The sequence below is a fragment of the Quercus robur genome, chromosome 6 (genome assembly GCF_932294415.1).
Source record: "Quercus robur chromosome 6, dhQueRobu3.1, whole genome shotgun sequence".
Lineage (NCBI taxonomy): Eukaryota > Viridiplantae > Streptophyta > Magnoliopsida > Fagales > Fagaceae > Quercus > Quercus robur.
Genome location: NC_065539.1, coordinates 28,497,630 through 28,517,007, shown reverse-complemented (window position 1 = coordinate 28,517,007; position 19,378 = coordinate 28,497,630). Strand labels below are relative to the sequence as shown.

The 19,378-nt window shown below is 39.9% G+C and overlaps 1 protein-coding gene across 2 annotated transcripts in view; it reads right to left on the bottom strand.

The window, feature by feature from the left end:
• Nucleotides 1–19,378, bottom strand: part of LOC126688418 (uncharacterized) — a 46,733-nt gene that overhangs the window by 8,054 nt on the left and 19,301 nt on the right. Inside the window, exon 11 of one of the 2 annotated variants that reach the window (XM_050383099.1) lies at nt 6,863–7,120. The exons of the other annotated variant lie outside the window; for it this stretch is intronic. Coding sequence (XP_050239056.1) covers nt 6,863–7,120 — 258 coding nt within the window. The remainder of the gene's footprint in view (nt 1–6,862; nt 7,121–19,378) is intronic. 2 annotated transcript variants of the gene reach the window in all.

The window sequence follows — 19,378 nt, the reverse complement described above, 5'->3', positions numbered from 1 at the left end:
TAAGACGTCTTTCTCCACTACTCTCCAACAATGATGATAAAATGCCATAGTAAACCCATCCGGACCAGGAGCTTTGTCCCCTTCCAAATCACGTACAACTTGAAGTATCTCCTCCCTCTCAAACTTCCTTTCAAGCCAAACCCTCTCCACATCCCCAATACGATCAAATTCCAAACCCTCCACAAAAGGCCTCCACCCCTCAGTCTCCTTGTACAAAGTTTTATAAAATTGTACTACCTGATTAGTCACCTCGGATTCCTCTTCAAACACCACCCCATCCACCTCCAAAGTCCTTAGATGATTAAATCTTCTATGAGAATTAGCCACCTTATGAAAAAACTTGGTATTGTTGTCCCCTTCCTTGATACATAACATCCTAGATTTTTGTCTCCAGGAAATTTCTTCCAAAGAAAGAAGATGCTCCACCCGGGACCTCAAAGCTACTCTATGCCCTTTCTCCCCATCAGTGAGACCAAAGTCCCCTTCCTTGGTGTCTAATTTTTTCAGCTCCTCCAATAATTGTTTCTTTTGACGCTCTACATTACCAAACTCTCGGCGATTCCATTGCACAATCTCCTCTTTCAGAGCCTTCAATTTTTTTGCAAACACGAAACTAGGTGTACCTACAAAAGAATGCCGATTCCACCAGAATTGAACTCTATCCACAAATCCCTTTGTCTTCAACCACATATTTTCAAATCTGAACGGACTTTTCCCCCTTGCCATTCCCCCTGCCTCCAAAAGAATTGGACTGTGATCTGAAATAGGACGTGGTAAAATCCTTTGAAGAACATCTGAGAAATGGTCCTCCCAATCTAGAGTGACCAACGCTCTATCAATCCTGGACATCGTTGGGTTATCAGTACCACTTGACCATGTATATCTACCTCCGTCTAAAGGCAAATCAACCAGGTTAAGGTCCTCAATAAATTCAGAAAATTTTTCCATAGCCAAGGTCAAACGTGCCTCACCCCTACGCTCGCTAGGAAAGCGAACAATATTAAAATCACCAAAGCAATACCACAGTAACCTCCAATATTGCTGAACACCCACCAACTCATCCCACATGTGACCCCTCTCAATATTCTCATTAGGGCCATAAACCCCTGAACATGCCCATATAAAACCATCCCCCACCCCTTGCCACTTTACCGAAACTGAGAAAGTGCCAACCATAACATCTCCAAAACCCTTTTATCCCACATAAGCAAGATACCACCAGCAGTTCGATCAGCCTCCAAAACAGCCCAATCCACATATGGACAGCTCCACAAACTACAAACCAACTGTCTATTTATGCTAGCAATCTTTGTCTCTTGTAAACAAACAACATCGCACTTCCACTCCCGCAACAAATTCTTCACCACAAGACGTTTTTGAGGATCATTTAAACCTCTAACATTCCACGAAAACATTCTTAGCTTCATAAACACTAAACTAACCCCTGCTATTGACACCAACACAAGACCACCTTTTATCTCCTGTCATAATTCACCAAACATATTAAGTTTTGCAACTCTCTACGTCCCTTGTTTTTGGACTTAGCCACTTTTTTACTACCCATTTCTCTCCTGTGTAACACATTGGCTGCTTCCATCTCAGTTTCTAGCCTCTGTAAGAGAGCAATGCACAACTTCTCATGTCTAGTCGTTGACAACCCAACCAATTTACTGAACCCAGGAATTTTGTGCTTCACCCAGCTAGAAATATCTAACTTATTCTCAATACTCAATACCTCAGTGCCCTCCTCCAACTCTACCAACTTTGTTGACACACCCAGATCAATGATTTGCAGAGGTAAACAATCTGACACTTCAGTTTCACCAAACCCCACAGAAAAATCAACTGCATCCTCCACAAGTATGACCTCCCTAGGAAGACTTAAAAGTTCCTTACTAGAGAAAGTATTAACTTCCTGACCCGATACTCCAAAACCAATTAACCCAGCTCGCAAAAACTCCAGAAACTGATCGGGAAAAGAAGGTCCGATCAATCTCGGCACAAATTCGAGAGTTACCAGCCTCTTACCTTCAGAAATCGACCCACCCGACAGCTTATTATGTCCCAAAACACTATTCCGGTCAGAACTGAGCTTGAAACCCATTTTCAGAGGAATCTCGGTGCGCCCCGACACTTCCACCGGTGAAACCCAACGCTGATTAATTGGCATAACTCCCTCTGCCTTGGTCTGCGTCGCCCCTACCGACGAAACCACATGCAATGGACTGACCGATAAACTCCTTTCATCTTCATCGTCTCTCAACAAAACCTCCGGCGTCGCTAACCCAGTTGTAAGTATCCTGGAACTCTCTTCAGTCTCATCGGGACTAAGTTTAGATGAGAGTGGGCCTAAAAAAGCGTTGGAGCATTCTCCAGCCTCTAAACTGCATGGGCTTGTACTCAATGGGCTTAAGTTAGACACAGAATGGGTTACGGGCTGTTTTGGGCCCAACCCGAAACTCAGCTTCTCTGTGACAGCCCGTGGCACCCATTTAAAGGAAGTTTTTCCTTCTTTATAATTATCCCAGAAAACCCGTCTCTTCCCATTCTCAGCCACCACCACTATTAATCCCTTCCCAGTCCATCGTGTATCCCTCAAATCACGCCCCTTCCCCTTTTCAGTTTTATTTGAATTCAAACCAAAAATTAATGGAGATCTGATTTGATTCTGTACCGGTAAATTCTCACCTACATTAATGCCCAAATTAATGCTCCTCCCTCTCCCCTCCCCTCCCCTCACGGCTGCTGTACCAGGCTGACCCACCGGACCAGCAACCACCTGCTTCTGATTCAGCGGCACTGCCATCGTTTCCTTCATCCTATTCTGCTGTTTCTCCCCCATCGCATCATCTATAATATTCTGTCCTACAGCCTTGGTTTATGGAAAGGATGAATACCACCCTTTGCCTGCATTGGACCCTTCACTGTCTCAACAAAAGACCGAGATGGATTACGTTTCTGTGCCTAAGGAATAAACTTTACTTGGCCTGAACCACCAAAGGCATATTGGTTGGGTTCTAACATCTTCCTCAATTCTAAACCAAAAACCTTCCAACCATATTTTTCTTTCCCTTCCGGGATTATGACAGACCTCCGGAGCCCACCAGTTTTGAGTTCAGTCACTAGCAAAACTGACCAAAAGAGTTTGATCCCCGTTGCAAGGTATATGCAGTATCTCCTTCCCTAAGCGTGAAAAATTGTTTGGGATTCACCCCAATCACCATAAGTTCTATATTTTTCATCAACCATAATGCCGCGCTTTTGCCCATAAACACTGACTTCATGAAATATTTGCCCCGTTCAAAAATACGTAACGCAAAATAATTCCCTCCTTCCTCCAAGATAATCTGTTTTCCTTTAGAGAGATTACAAGCTGAGAATTTCACCCAAGCTATGCATAAGTTCTCTGACTTCATTACTTCTCATGAGCTATTGGATACCCCCTTGGAGGGTGGCCTTTATACTTGGTCTAATTCTTCTTAGGTTCTAGATTAGATCAATTTCTTTTTACCCATCATTGGGATGACTTCTTCCCTTATCTTTCTCAAAGAAGATTGTCTAGAGTTTTATCTGATCATTTTCCTTTTCTTTTCGAGGGAGGAAATCAACAAATAGGGCGTAGACCTTTCCATTTTGAAAACATGTGGTTGAAGGCAGAGGGTTTTGTGGAAAAGGTGAAATCTTGGTGGAAGACATATTGTTTTCAGGGGACACCTAGTTATATTTTTGGCCATGAAGTTTAAAGCATTGAAGGTGGATTTAAAAAAGTGGAATGAATTGGAGTTTGGTAATGTCACAGCTAGGAAACAGAAGTTGTGGAGTGAGATAAATGCTTTGGATATTAAAGCAGAAAGATACCCTTTAATGGGTGAGGAAAAATTAGAGGAGGAACAACTTCGTGCTGATATTGAAAAGACTACGCTATTGAAAGAAATTAGTTGGAGACAAAAGTCTAGGATGCATTTGAGGGAAGGGGACTCTAATACAAAGTTCTTTCACTGTATGGCCAACTCTAATCGAAGAAACAACAGTATTACAAGTCTTATGGTGGATGGCGCCTTAACATATAATCAGGACTCGATTACTGATTGTATCACTTAATTTTATAGGAGTTTATATTCTGAGCAGCAAGTCTCTAGATCATTCCTGGATGTGTTGGAGTTCCGTAAGCTTTCTAGGGAGAAGGCAATATGGTTGGAAAGGCCCTTTGAAGAAGCATAAATCCATGAGGTTATACAGGGCTTTAATGGAGATAAATCCCCTAGACCAGATGGTTTCCCTATGTCCTTTTTTTTCAATCTTGCTAGGGAATTCTTAAATCTGATCTTTTGGTGGTAATTCGATACTTTCAAGGTAAAGGTCAGTTTGAAAAAGCTTGAATGCTACTTTTATCACTCTCGTCCCAAAAAAAAAAAAAAAAAAAAATGAGGCAGTAGAAGTGAGGGATTTTCGTCCTATTAGTTTGATTGGGGGGTTTATAAAATCATTGCTAAATTTTTAGCTATTCGGTTGCATGTTGTCCTTGCTAGGGAATTCTTAAATCTGATCTTTTTGCAGTATTCCGATGCTTTCAAGGTAAAGGTCAGTTTGAGAAAAGCTTGAATGCTACATTTATAACTCTCGTCCCAAAAAATATGAGGCAGTAGAAGTGAGGGACTTTCGTCCTATTAGTTTGATTGGGGGGTTTATAAAATCATTGCTAATTTTCAGCTATTTGGTTGTGTGTTGTCCTTGGAGATATCATCTTAGCATCTTAGAAAGCTTTTTTTTTGGAGAGGGAAATTCTTGATTCTGTTTTGATTGCTAATGAGTGTCTGAATGCTAGATTGAAGTCTGGACAACCAGGGGTCCTACATAAGTTGGATGTAGAGAAGGCTTTTGATCATGTGAACTGGAACTTTCTCATTCTTTTATTAGTTTTTTGAAAAGTGGAAGCAGTGGACTTTCTTCTGTTTATATACTGTTCGTTTCTCCATCTTGATTAATGGTTCTCCTTGTGACTTTTTTGGAAGCTTTAGGGGTTTCAGACAACGAGATCCATTGTCTCCTTTGTTATTTGTCATTGTCATGGACACCATGGGAATGTTGGATAAAAGCTGTAAATGAGGACCGTATATCAGGATTCAAAATAGGCAATGTAGAGGGCCATTCTTTGGTTATGTCTCATCTCCTCTTTGCTGATGATTCTCTTATTTTTTGTGATGCAGATCTTGATCAGCTACTTCTTCTCCGTATGATTCTTATATGGTTTGAGACAATTTCAGCTTTGAAATAAATTTTGATAAATGGGCAGATGTTTGTACTCCTCTATCTATAGGTTGTTTGGGTATTAGAAGATTGAGGCTTTTTAATGAAGCCTTGTTAGGAAAATGGAAATGGTTGTGGCGTTATGGTTATGAGAGGAACTGAGGAAGGCATTATGGAGAAGAGTAATAGAAGTGAAGTATGGTAATGAATGGGGGGGATGGTGTTCTAATCCGATTCTTGACCCTTATGGATTTGGTATGTGGAGAACTATTAGACAAGGATGGCCATCTGTGTCAAGCCATATTCTATCTGAAGTTGGGGATGGAACGCGGGTGAAATTTTGGCAAGACCAATGGAGTGGGAGAGTTCTCTTGCTGTTTGCTACCTCGTTATTTTGGATATGTCATAATAAGGAGGGCAAGTGTGGCGGATTTAATGCAGTTCACCAATGGGGTTCTTCATTGGGATCTACACTTTGCACAGGCCATACAAGATTGGGAATTGGAGTCCATTATGACTTTCATGGATACCATTTATGGTTTTAGATTTAGGGGGATTGGGGAGGATAAGATGTGCTAAAAACCTGATAAGAAAAAGGGCTTCAAGGTTGGTACCTATTACCATCTTCTGGATACAGCTGCAATCACCAATGAGCATCCTTTCCCTTGGAAAATCATATGTAGATCAAAAGCCCCTCTAAGAGTAGCCTTCTTTGTATGGACTGCAGCTTTGGGTAAAATTTTGACTATTGACAACTTAAGGAAGAGAAAGGTAAGGATTACAAATTGGTGCTATACGTGTAAATGCAATGGTGAATATGTTGATCACCTTTTGCTACATTGCCCTATTGCTTCAAATTTGTGGTCCATGATTTTGGTTTTGTTTGGAGTTTCGTGGGTGATGCTGAAATCTGTAGTTGAGCTCTTAGCTTGTTGGCAAGGTCATTTTGGTCATCATCGAAATGGTCATATTTGGATGGTTATCCCCATTGCTTGATGTGCATTTGGAGGGAAAGAAATAACAAGAGTTTTGAGGACACCTAAAGTTCTTTGCCTAACCTTAAGTTGTTCTTTTTTAGAACCTTATTAGATTGGCTAACAGCCATGAGGAACCTTTCTTTATTTTCTATTGTTGATTTATTAGATTTATGCAATTTTCGTAACTAATTGTCTACCCCAGTATATTTCATTTATACTTGGGAGACTCATTTTTCCTGATTTATACAATCTTATTACTTATTAAAAAAATGCAGCTAATAATAATTTAGTGGGCTATGCTCCTCTGAGTTACAATAAATTAAGAACTACGCTCTTGCAAAAAGAGATGGGACATGTCGACAAGTTGTTGGGGATGATTAAAGAAACTTGGAAAGAAAAGGTTCAAGTGGAAATCAATGTGATTTCAGCAATGATCTTTGTGGAAAAGAAACAGCTGGGTTTGGGGCGGAAGTTACGTTGGTGAAAAATGGATATTTGTTTCCGTGTGGAACGTGGGTTTGAGGGGAAGTGGGGTGTTGTTTTTTCATAGGTCAAGGAAGTGGGCTTAAAGCCCAGTGGCCAGCCAACTCCTACTAAAGAGCCAGCTCCTGCTAAAGAGAACAGGCCCATATTAAAACCTGCTTGGAAGCCTCGGGATAGCTTCTTGGGCCATATTGGGTCTGTTCAAAAGCCCAAAGCCCAACAGCCAGCCTCTTCTTTACACCCCAATCACGTGAGAAGTCCTTCAATAGTGCTCCCAAATGTGCCAAGTGTCTCATCTCTTTCCCAAGCTGACCCCAAGTCTCATATTCTTGTTGAGGTGGTGCCGGTGAACATGGTGGTGATTTCCTCCTTTGCCGATGATGGTGCATGCTCCAATATTGGCAAATCTGAGTCTGCAATCCAAAACCCAAAGGTTAGTTTTGAGTTTCTGGTCCCACAAATTCTAAATCCAGCTCCCCCCCTTCTTTTGGAACCATTTTTGGTCAATGAGGTGCATAACTACAGGAAACTTGAGAACCCACATGCTGATTTAGTCTCCACTCCACAAATATCGGCTCCCACTTGAACCAATATGGTGGCTTCGAAGTCTAATTCCGAGGTCGATAGTGCTATGGACTTGAATAATTGAGGGGCTTTTCAAACAAGTGGGTTTTAGAACTCGATGATGGGAAGAGAGTGGTGGTGCCGATGGAGATCGAGAGACAGCTTTTTTAGGGGCTCTGTTTTGGATAAGCTTAATGCCATGGATTATTCGGGAAATTCTTTGAGGCCTTTAGAGGTACAATCCAAGTGGGATAGGGTGTTGGTGGAGGATGTAGATTCTGAGAGTTCGTCCAAAGAAGGTTGCTAGATGGTTGAATTTGATCGACGAGGTTCGGATATTTCAAAACCCTTAAATGTGATTCCGTTAGCTATATCGAAGTATATTGAGACCCAAGAAGTCAATAACTAATTTGTCTTTTTGGAAGATGGTCAGTCTAGAAACCATTTTAGTATGTCGCCATGGTTTTCAAAGCAGTTTTAGAAATTTGGCTCTTTTTTGGAGACTCTGGTTGAAAGTTTGGAAGAACTTGCATCTAATTTCCTCTTGGCTATTGAGGAGAAAATTAGACAAAGGGCTGCCAGGAATGCTTTGAGAAAAAAACCAAAGGGACTAGGTAAGGGTCTAAGGGATTTGAGGAGCTTGATGAGCTCTATTAATTATGATTCCACATCTGGTAAAGCAAGAGGTTCCAATAGGGAAAGGGCTGTAATTGTGTCCCAATGAATTTGAAGATAATCTATTGGAATGTGAGGTGGCTGAATGAGAAGGATAAAAGACTTCAAATTTGGAACCTTATTAGAATTTGGCAAGCTGATGTCATTTGCTTGCAGGAGACTAAGATGGAGCTTATCACGAGGGGATTTATTAAAAGTCTTTGGGGTTGTCAACATGTTGATTGGGTATACTTGAGCTCATTAGGCGCATCAGGTGGGATTTTGGTAATGTGGGATAGGATGGTGGTGGAGAAGTTGGAATAGGTTGTGGGTGATTTTTCGGTGTCTTGTAAATTTAGGAATGTGGGAGACAATTTTGAATGGGCATTCCCTGGTGTGTATGGTCCTAATGTGGGTAGGGAGAAGAGGCTGATGTGGGAGGAGTTAGCGGGTCTTTATAGTTGGTGGAATTTGCCATGGTGTGTGGGTGGTGATTTCAATGCTATTTGTTTTCCTCCTGAACGTTGGGGGCAGAAAACTTCACTTGGGATATGCATAATTTTTCTGAGTTCATCTCTTTAATAGGTTAATGGATATCTCTTTGGAGGGTGATAGTTACACTTGGTCAAACTATGAGAGAATATATTTTGGATGAGATATGATGGGACAAAGTTGACTATATTCTTCAATTCAAAGGACCTATTTATGAGATGCTTCAAGTAGCTGACAAGGATAAAGCTATTCTTCATGAGGTGTATGAAACGTGGGATTCAATGATATTTTTTTTATAAAAAAAAAAGGAAAAAAAAAAAAAAGAAAAGAAAAAAAAAGAAAAAGAAAGAAAGAAATATACCGGTTAGAGGGTAAGCAAGAACACGAGTAGTGTATATTTTATGATGTGGTATACAATGTACTCATTGATCGGTGGAACAAAAACTGCACACTACTTCATTGCCTTGCTCACCCCTTGAATTCTAAGTAAGATTCCTTTCTTTTCTAATTTTTCTTTTCTTCCTTTTGAAGTAAATAAACTCATAATTTTTAGTATTACTACTTATATATTTATTTTTAACTAGGTATTATACCAATCAATGGACTGATGAGGGGAAAGGTCATGATCCTAGAAAAGTGCTTGAAAAGATGATTTCCAGATTTGGAAGATAGAAAGAAGGTGCATATGGAGTTCGGTTTATTTTCAGGACATGTGTCCTATGATGGTGATTGCATGGAAGAAAGATATAACTTAGATCCAACGCTTTAGTGGTTAGTCCATGGGTCCTCATTACCTATGCTTCAAAGCATAGCTGTAAGGCTTCTTGGACAACCTTGTTAGTCATCATGCGCCGGGAGGAATTGGAGTACATATGGCTTTATTCTTTTTTCCCTTTCGTTTTTTTTTTTTTTTTGATAAATGGCTTTATTCATTTTTTGAAGAGGAACAAAATTGCTACTAAACATGTTGAAGATTTACTATTTGTTTATTCTAATCTTCGACTTCTTTCAATAAGCAAAGAGTACATTAAAGGAAAATCTCAAAAGTGGAACATTGGTGGTGATTCTTGTGATGAGTCATTTGGAGGACCTAGGTTACTTGAGACTGCATTTTTATCATTGGATGAGCCAGAGTTGGAGGTAATGCTTGTTGAAATTGATGAGGACAATGTTGAAGAAGAGAATGTTGTTGTTATGTTGTCATCTCGAAGGCTTGTCTTTTCTTTTTTGTTTTTTTGTTTGATGTTAAATGTAGTTTATTTGAAGCATTGAACCCTTTGTTTGCACTTTAAACAACACTTCATGGGTGTTCGTTTATTTGAACTCTTGGTTTGTATTTGAGACAACATTTTATGGGTATCATTGTACTTGTTTGTTGTTTATTATTGCCTTTAAATTAATTTTAGATATGCTTTCAAGCATTTTATTGTTGTTACTTAATTTTAAAACTTAAAATAAACATAAATTATGTCCAAAAATATTTAAATATACCTAAAAATAAATATTTATTAATTAATTAAGTATCCTATCCTAGGTTTTTCAAGAAATGTTGTTTCTTTGTACCTGTACCAATATCCATATCCAAACCTATGACCTGTGCATAGTAGGTAACAGGCCTCTTGTATTTTTGAGTAAGAGTATGATTATGGATTATGATTAACAATTACCTAAGCCATCTTCAAAATTTTGACAAAAAATAATCATTTTTTTTCTGTAAGCTTCATCATGGGATTGTTAGAAGTTTTCTCAAAATCAAAAATTTTCCAAGTATTGTTTAGTCAAACTTCTCCTCTTAAACATTAAAAGTAGAAATTTATTTAATTATTTAGTTTTATTTAAGCTGTGTTGATGTAGGACAAATTAGGGATTTGTCTAACCTTTAGTTGTTTAGGGTTGGGAAAGAAGAAGAATTAGAGAGAAGTTAAGGCTGTTTAGGGGCTGTGTGAACATTAACCATGAACAGTAATCCTAGAAAGAAAGAAGAGAAAATAAAGAGAAGAGAGAAGGAGAAAAAAACAACAAAGGCCAACGTGCCTATTGCTCAAAACACTCAATTTTATTAATCAACTCATTCTATTTTCTTTGAATGCATCTAGCACAATATATATAAGGACTCTTACTTGTACTAGTAGTATTAGGATTTCTAATAGTACAAGGACTACTATTTAACCCTAATAAATTAAACCAAAGCCCATACATAAAGATCCATACATAGTGAGCAGTTTTTCCCTTGGAAAAGCATTTGGAAGCAGAAGATTCCTTCTAGAGTGGCTTTCTTTGTTTAGACCGCTGCCTTGGGGAAATGTCTGACAATTGACAATTTAAGGAAAAGAAAGGTTTGCATTTTGGATTGGTGTTATATGTGCAAATCAAATTGTGAATCTGTTGACCATCTTTTCCTTCATTGCCCGGTTGCTTCGGAGTTGTGGGATATGGTATTTGGTTTATTTGGAGTTTATTGGGTTATGCCAATGTCTGTCGTTAGGCTTTTAGCTTGCTGGCAAGGTCAATTTGGTCACCATCGTAATGGAGATATATGGATGGTTGTTCCTCATTGTTTGTTGTGGTGCATTTAGAAGGAGAGAAATAGTAGGTGTTTCGAAGACAGCGAGCGTTCCTTGCCTGACATCAAGCTTCTATTTTTCAGAACTTTATTGGACTGGTTGTCTGTGTGGAGGAATCATCATTTTTCTTCTATTTTGGATTTTCTTGATTTTTGTAATGTTCGTTCTTGATTTGTTCACCCTTGTATACCCCCTGTGTACTTGGGTGTCTCTCTTTTTTATCAATGAAATTTTTTATTACTAATCAAAAAAAAAAAAAAAAGATCCATAATTAAATAAGACTCATTAATAAAACTCATGGCATATAACCATGGCCCATACCCAACAATTTTAAAATTACTAAAATACCCTTGACTCAAGAATAACCAAATGAAATATAAAAACTTAATTAACTACCATGGACACTTATTCTTGGGCTTTACCTTAGCCTTAGGCTTCCAAAGAGAATATCCTTTCTTTAACCATGTTATGCTTCTGCCATCAATTCTCCCCCTCTGAAAAGAACTCGACTCTGTCAAGTTAGGAGTTGGACCAAAAATACCATCAGAAGGCACAATTTTCCGAATAAGGAAGGAACTCTTCTTTAACTTCAAGTTTGGCATGTCTCTTGCACATGTGAGAGTGTACTTCTTGTTGCCTTCAAAAAAAGAATAAGTATTGGCACATCCAGCATGGCGTGCATCGTGATCCCATATCCATGGCCGACCCAAATTTATGTGACAAAGCTTAAGGGGCAGCACATCACACATAACAGTCTCCTTAAGCTTGCCAATTTCAAATGTGACTAGGCACTGCTTATCAACCTTCAACTTTGTGTTTGTGACCCATGCAACATAATAAGGATTTAGGAGTGGCTCTACTTTTAATCCCAATTTCTGCACTGCATCCTCAGATATTGTATTAATACCACTCCCAGTGACAATTAACAAGAACATATTTGTTTCTTGCAATTAACTCGAGTTAAAAAAAATTTTCCCCTATGATAGCGGTCTTCTTCACTTAAACATCTTAGTTAAATGCTGTAAGAAGTGGATGAATGATGCCTAGCATACCCTCATCATTAAGAACTAATTCATCAATGTTCAGCATACCCACATCATCCAAATCTGAGTCATCAATGTTCTCTTTCAAGTTAGCATTGAGAGGTTCACAAATCTCTTCTTGAATTTCAAGTTGCTTGGATCCCTTGATTGCCTCTTGACTAGGACTATCCTTTCCGAGCATAGCAACTAGTTTTGAAGGACATTGAAAAAACATAAGCCAAAACCTCCACAATCAAAGCACTTTGCTCTAGAATTAGAACTACTCCCTTGTGATGTAGAAGTATTAGAACAAACATTATTGTTTGGTGGATAAGAATTACCTTGAGACTTATCAATAGACTTCTCCAAATTAACATCCACAATTGTTCTCTCACCTCTAATATTTTTTTTTTGATAAGTAATAAGAATTCATTGATAGAAAAAAAGATACACCCAAGCACACAGGTAGTATACAAGGGGGAGCAAGTCAAGAATGAAAATTACAAAGGTCAAGTAAATCCAAAATAGAAAGAGGATGGTTTCTCCACACAGAGAACCATTCAAGTAAGGATCGGAAGAAAAGAAGCTTGAGGTCAGGCAAAGCACGCTCAGAGTCTTCAAAACATCTACTATTCCTCTCCTTCCAAATACACCACATCAAGCAAAGAGGAATGATCTTCCAAATGGCTCCATTGCGGAGGCGACCAAAGTGACCTTGCCAACAAGCAAAGAGACCAACAACAGAAGAGGGCATGATCCAACACACTCCAAATAAACCAAAAACCATATTCCATAACTCCGAGGCAACCGGGCAATGAAGGAAAAGATGGTCAACGCTTTCACTACTACGCTTGCACATATAACACCAATCCAAAATGCAAATCTTTCTTTTCCTAAGATTGTCAATAGTCAAACATTTCCCCAAGGCTGCGGTCCAGACAAAAAAAGCCACTCTAGAGGGGATCTTCTGCTTCCAAATATTTTTCCAAGGGAAAAAATGCTCACAATGACCAACAAGAAGATGATAGTAGGAACTAACCGTGAACCCCTTACTCTTACAAGGCAGCCAAAGTCTCTTATCCTCCTCAATTCCCCTTACAGGAGTGCTATAAATGGAGTTGATGAAGCTCCTGAAAGCTTCCAATTCACGATTATGCACCTCCCTACAAAACTGAATCTCCCAATGGAGGACTCCATTGGAGAATCTCATAAGATCCGCCACACTTGCCTCTTTGCTACTGCTTATCCTATATAAATCAGGAAAGCGGACAGCGAGAGAGGAAGTCCCACACCAACGATCAAGCCAAAACTGCACTTTTGAACCATCACCAATCTCAAACATAAAAAACCGAGATAAAGAGTGCCACCCCCTGCTAATATTTTTCCACAAGCTGACACCATAAGGACTAGAGGAAGAGCTAGAACACCAACCACCCCGATCACAACCATATTTTACCTCTATCACTTGACGCCAGAGAGCATCCCTTTCTAGTCCGAATCTCCAAAGCCATTTCCCTAAAAGAGCTATATTGAAAGTTCTCAGGTTCCTAATCCCTAAACCACCTGAAGAAAGCGGGGTACACACCGTAGACCAATCAACCAAATGAAATTTGGGCTCATCTCCTAGGCCACCCCACAGGAAGTCCCGCTGAAGTCTAGCAATACGGTTGGCCACAGAGGCAGGAATAGGGAATAAGGAGAGAAAATAAGTAGGAAGGTTAGAGAGCGTGCTTTTAATTAAAGTGACTCTACCTCCCTTAGATAAATATAATTTTTTCCAGCCTGCTAATTTTCTTTCCATCTTCTCAAGAATTGGGTTCCAAATAGACTTGTCTTTGAATTTTGCCCCCAAAGGAAGACCCAAATATTTCATTGGGAGAGACCCTTGATTGCAGCCTAAGATAGCCACCAAAAGATCCATGTTATGGACAGCCCCCACAGCCACCAGCTCAGACTTACCCAAATTGACCTTCAGACCAGACACAGCCTCAAACCAAATGAGCACCAAACGGAGAATCAGCAGATGATCAATATTAGCATCACAGAAAATAAGAGTATCATCAGCGAAGAGGAGATGAGAAACCATCAGAGATCTACCAGTAGGAGCACCTGCATTAAAACCTGACAAGCGACCTTCAAGGACCGCCTTATCCAACATCCTACTGAGAGCCTCCATAACCAGAACAAATAATAAGGGAGACAAAGGATCACCTTGCCGTAACCCCCTAGAACTTCCAAAGAACCCATGGAGAGTACCGTTAATAAGGATAGAAAAACGAACAGTAGATAAACAAAAAGAGATCCAACGCCTCCACCTATCAGGAAAGCCACAACGCTCAAGCAAGAGGGTAAGAAAGCTCCAGTTCACATGATCGAAAGCTTTCTCAATGTCCAGTTTACATAGCAGCCCAGATTGACCAGACTTCAGTCTACTGTCAAGACACTCATTAGCTATGAGGATAGAGTCGAGAATTTGCCTATTAAGAATGAAGGCATTCTGAGGAGCGGAGATGATCTCGCCTAAAACCAAGCGCAAGCGAGAAGCCAAAACTTTAGCAAGAATTTTATAAACTCCCCCAACGAGGCTAATAGGCCGAAAGTCTTTTATTTCCACAGCTGCGGCTTTTTTTGGAATAAGAGCAATGAAGGTTGCATTCAAGCTTTTTTCAAACTGGCCAGAGACATGGAAGTGATGGAACACCGCCATGATGTCAGTTTTGAGAATCCCCCAACAAGCTTGAAAGAAAGCCATCGAAAAACCGTCAGGCCCAGGAGATTTATCCCCATTAAACTCCTTGATGACCTCTAAAACCTCAGATTCCTCGAAAGGTTTTTCTAACCAATCCGCATTGTCCCCAGAGATACAAGGGAAGTCCAAAGCATCCGGAAAATGGCGCTGCACTTGCTGCTCAGAGTATAGGTGTATAAAGAATTGTTCAATATGATCAACAATCCTATCCTGGTTGGTAGTCTCAGCCCCATCAATCATAAGGGTTTCAATACAATTGTTTCTTCTATTAGAATTAGCCATTCTATGAAAAAACTTTGTATTAGAGTCACCCTCCTTTAAAAATAATATTTTGGACTTTTGCCTCCAACTAATCTCCTCAAGCAAGGCAGCCTTCTCAAGATCGACACGAAGGGAAGCTTGATCCAATTTTTCCTCTTCAGATAAGGGTTGAAAGTCCTCTTTGACATCTAAAGCATTCAACTTACTCCATAGCAGCTGCTTCTTTGCTGAGATATTGCCGAAATCGGACTCATTCCACTTCTTTAGGTCCGATTTTAGAGCAGACAACTTCTTGGCAAGAATGTAACTAGGGGACCCATGAAAATGGTAATTCTCCCACCAGGACTTCACCTTATCAAAGAACCCTTCCGCTTTCAACCACATATTCTCAAAACGAAAAGGAATTCGCCCTCTTCGATGACTCCCACTCTCCAAAAGAATAGGGAAGTGATCGGATAACACTCTAGGAAGCCTTTTTTGGGATAAATGAGTGAAGTGATCAACTAGAGTCGGAGAGAAGAGAAACCGATCAATTCTAGAGGCAGAGGCGGAATTAGACCAAGAGTAGAGACCTCCCTCTAAAGGAATATCCATAAGCCCATGAAGAGCAATAAAGTCCGAGAAGTCATACATGCAGCGAGAGAATCTTCCTGCCCCTAATCTCTCCGAGGGAAAGCGGATGACATTAAAATCACCTCCCAAACACCAAGGCAAATTCCACCAACTAATCAAGCCAGCCAGCTCTTCCCACATAAGATGCCGATTCCTGTTTAAGTTTGGACCATAGATGCCAGAGAAGGCCCACTCAAAATGGTCAGAAACATTTTTGAACCTACACGAAATCGAAAAGTTCCCCACTGCTTCCTCTAACTTTTCCACCACCCTTCTATCCCACATGAGGAGGATACCACCGGAAGCACCTTCAGAGCCTAAATATAACCAATCAAGGAAGGGACAACTCCAAATGCTTCTAACTAGGCCTCTAGTAACCCATTCCAGTTTTGTTTCTTGCAAACAAACAATATCAGCCCTCCAAGAGCGTAAAAAATTGCGAATCTTGAGCCGTTTATCTTTGTCATTCAACCCTCTAACATTCCAGGATATAATCTTCAGATTCATTGGGAAACAAAGAGAGCCCTGTCCTTACCAACACTAGAGCGTCTTGAAGACGCAGAACCATAATTGACAGAGCTGAATAAGCCCCTTAATTCTCTTATTCCTTTCCTCCCTGAGCTCTTCTCGACTTTGTCAATTTTATCCTTGACTTCCCTCTGCTGTATCTCAGTTTCAACAGCCAACAAGAATTTGGTTGCTGGCTCTTCTAATCCGTTAAGGGAAGTCCCAAGAAAATCATCAAAACCACGGAATTTATCCAGGAACCATTCCGAGTAACTGCCTTTACCCAGCAAGTTCTCAACTACCAGAGTTGCTGGCTGAACAGAAACTTCCGAGTCAGCCAAAGGAAAAGAGACAGCCAGAGGATCGACATTGAGGGGAGGCGAAGAATCAGAGAATTGAGCATTCTCGGAAGAAAAAACTGGAGACCAATCCTCCACAATAACCTCAATCCCTTTTTCCGACTCAGAACAGCACTCCGTAGATTCCGAATCCTTCGCCGGAACTATCTCTAAAATGTTTGAGTTGTCCACTCCAGCAAATTCATCTCCCGGAGGCAAAGAAATATGAATCGGAACTGCCACCCTCTTCCCATCTCGTAATTCGAGAACCCACTGGTCGGAGTTTCCCCATTTCCTGACGGCATCCTCTGAGTGCCGCTGAATGATCTGTTGGATGTTGCGTTGCAAATCCACATCATCATCGGAGCACCAGGAATCATTTAAAGAACCATCGGAGGCCAGTGACTCAGAGACGGAGGCGTCGGAACTGACCAGGGCAGGAAGAATCTTGTCGGTGCCTGACGGTTCAAAGTGGGTCAGAGGCAAAGAGCCATCGGAGGCCATAGACTCAGTGACGGAGGCGTCGGAGCTGTCCAGGGCAGAAAGAAGGTTGTCGGTGCCTGTCGGATCCAAGAGGGTGAGATGCTGCTCCGCGTCGGACATGACGCTACTCGAGGCTGAAGGAGACGGAGAGAAAGGGAGAGTGGGAATAGACTGAAAAAGGTTCAAAGAGGGCCGGTGGGGTTTGGGCTTCCAAATATGGGAGGGTTTAATTTTGGGTATTGCTTGCCACTGGAGCTCTCATTAAGGCCTTCTTTTTAGTCTCCTCTTCCATTTGGTATGCAATTTGAATTGCGTATACCATAGTATAAAGCCTACTTGCAGCTAAACCCGAAGAAATATTAGGATTCAAACCTTGGCGATACATAGAAATCATCACATCCTCATTTCATGGGAATCCCAATCTCATAGCCAAGCTATAGAGTTTATTGGTATATACTCTTCAACTGAATAACTTCCTTGCACCGACTGTGTAAATTGTAAGCGGGCTCATTGCTTGTAATTTGGTGGTATAAAGTAACGAGTCATAGCACTTTGCATGTCTTCCCACGATTGAATGGCAATTTAGTGAGTTTGTTGATACTTTTCCCACCATATTCTAGTTGTCCCTTTGAGTTTAGCTTCTGCAAAAAAGAGTTTTCGCTCTTCACTTAAGCTATACCATCTGAAAAAGCTTTCAATACTATTCAGCCAATCAAAGAACACCTCCAGATTGCCCTCCCCCATAAAAATCACTAACTTCTAGTTTAACACCTCTATCCACATCCGTTAATCAAGGCTCCCCATAAGAACGGACCGATGATGGATGGTAAGGCTGATTCCCTTCCATATAACCAGCACCTTCAAGAGGAAAAACAATATTGGGTTGTGTTTGCTGTGGGGGCACCTAACTAGTGCTTGGAACAAAGGAATTTGTGGAAGAAAAAGGCATTGAACTTGAGGGGAATACAGGGGCCGTGCTTGGACCTGATTGGGGAACTTGGGGTCTTATTCAAAGGTGGTTTCAGCAGAAAATTTGCTAAGAATGATTGCCAACAGCTTATTGAATTCACCTCTCATGGCGGATAAGTCTTCCAATTTTGTCTCAATGGAATTCACCTTCTCACATAACACATTTAAAGTCTTCTTTGTGCTTTCGTAATCTTGAGAAAAAGCCTTGAATTAAGACTCTAATTCTGCGTTAGTCATCATTTTTTTTTTTTAATGAATTCTGTCAAGCAGTTGGCTGAAGAAGATTTTCACAAAGAAGTTGTTGTAGGATTTTCACTCTGATACCAATTTGATGTAGGACAAATAAGGAATTTGTCTAACCTTTTGTTGTGGTGGGTTCAGGGTTAGGAAAGAAGAAGAATTAGAGAGAAGTTAGGGTTGTTTAGGGGCTGTGTGAACACTAAACGTGAACAATAACCCTAGAAAGAAAAGAAGAGAAAATAAATAGAAGAGAGAAGGAGAAAGAAACAACAAAGGCCAACATTTTAAGATTCCTAATAGTACAAGGACTACTATTTAACCCTAATAAATTAAACCAAAGCTCAAACATAAAGACCCATAATTAAATAAGACTTATTAATAAAACCCATGGCCTATAACTATGACCCATACCCAACAATTGTAAAATTACTAAAATACCCTTGACTCAAAAATAACCAAATAAAATATAAAAACTTAATTAACTGTCATTGACACTTATTCTTGGGCTTTGCCTTAGTCTTAGGCTTCCAAAGAGAATATCCTTTCTTTAACCATGTTATGATTCCGCCATCATGTGTATTATAAATTAGCGTTATAGTTAATTAAGTTGTATCCACTATCCAATGCTTTTTTTTATACTGAGGATTTTCTTAGTTGTAGGGCTAAAAGTTGTCTATTTTATAGATAAGTATTTTTTAGTTGAGATTCTTGAGAAGTCTTTTAATTATAGATTTCTTCTTTTTATTGAGAAGTCTTTTAGTTGTAGATCTATTTAACAATATTATTATTTTAGATTACATTACACATTTGTCAGAAAGTTAGCTATGCTACCTTGCATAACTTGAGGCATTCTAGGGTTTCAAAATTGAACTCTCTCAGCTTATGTTGATCTCTTCCTTCGGGAATCTACTCTCTCAAGAATCAGTTCAAGCACCACAATTGAACAAATACCCCGAAATTTTGCAAATTATTGAATTCCATTGGACTGAGAAACCTAGGTTGATTCTTAAAATAAGAGATACACAAGGTGACGCAGGACAACAAGAACAAAATTAAACAACAATAAAATAAAAGATATGATCTAAAAGTCAGCACCTAGGCCTGGCTTGGAGTCAGCACCAAGCAGGAAAACCACTAAGAGTCAACACCAGACCAAAGAGAGACCAAACTGCCATTCTTTTCATTCATCAAAATATCAATTACCTTCTCAAGGAGT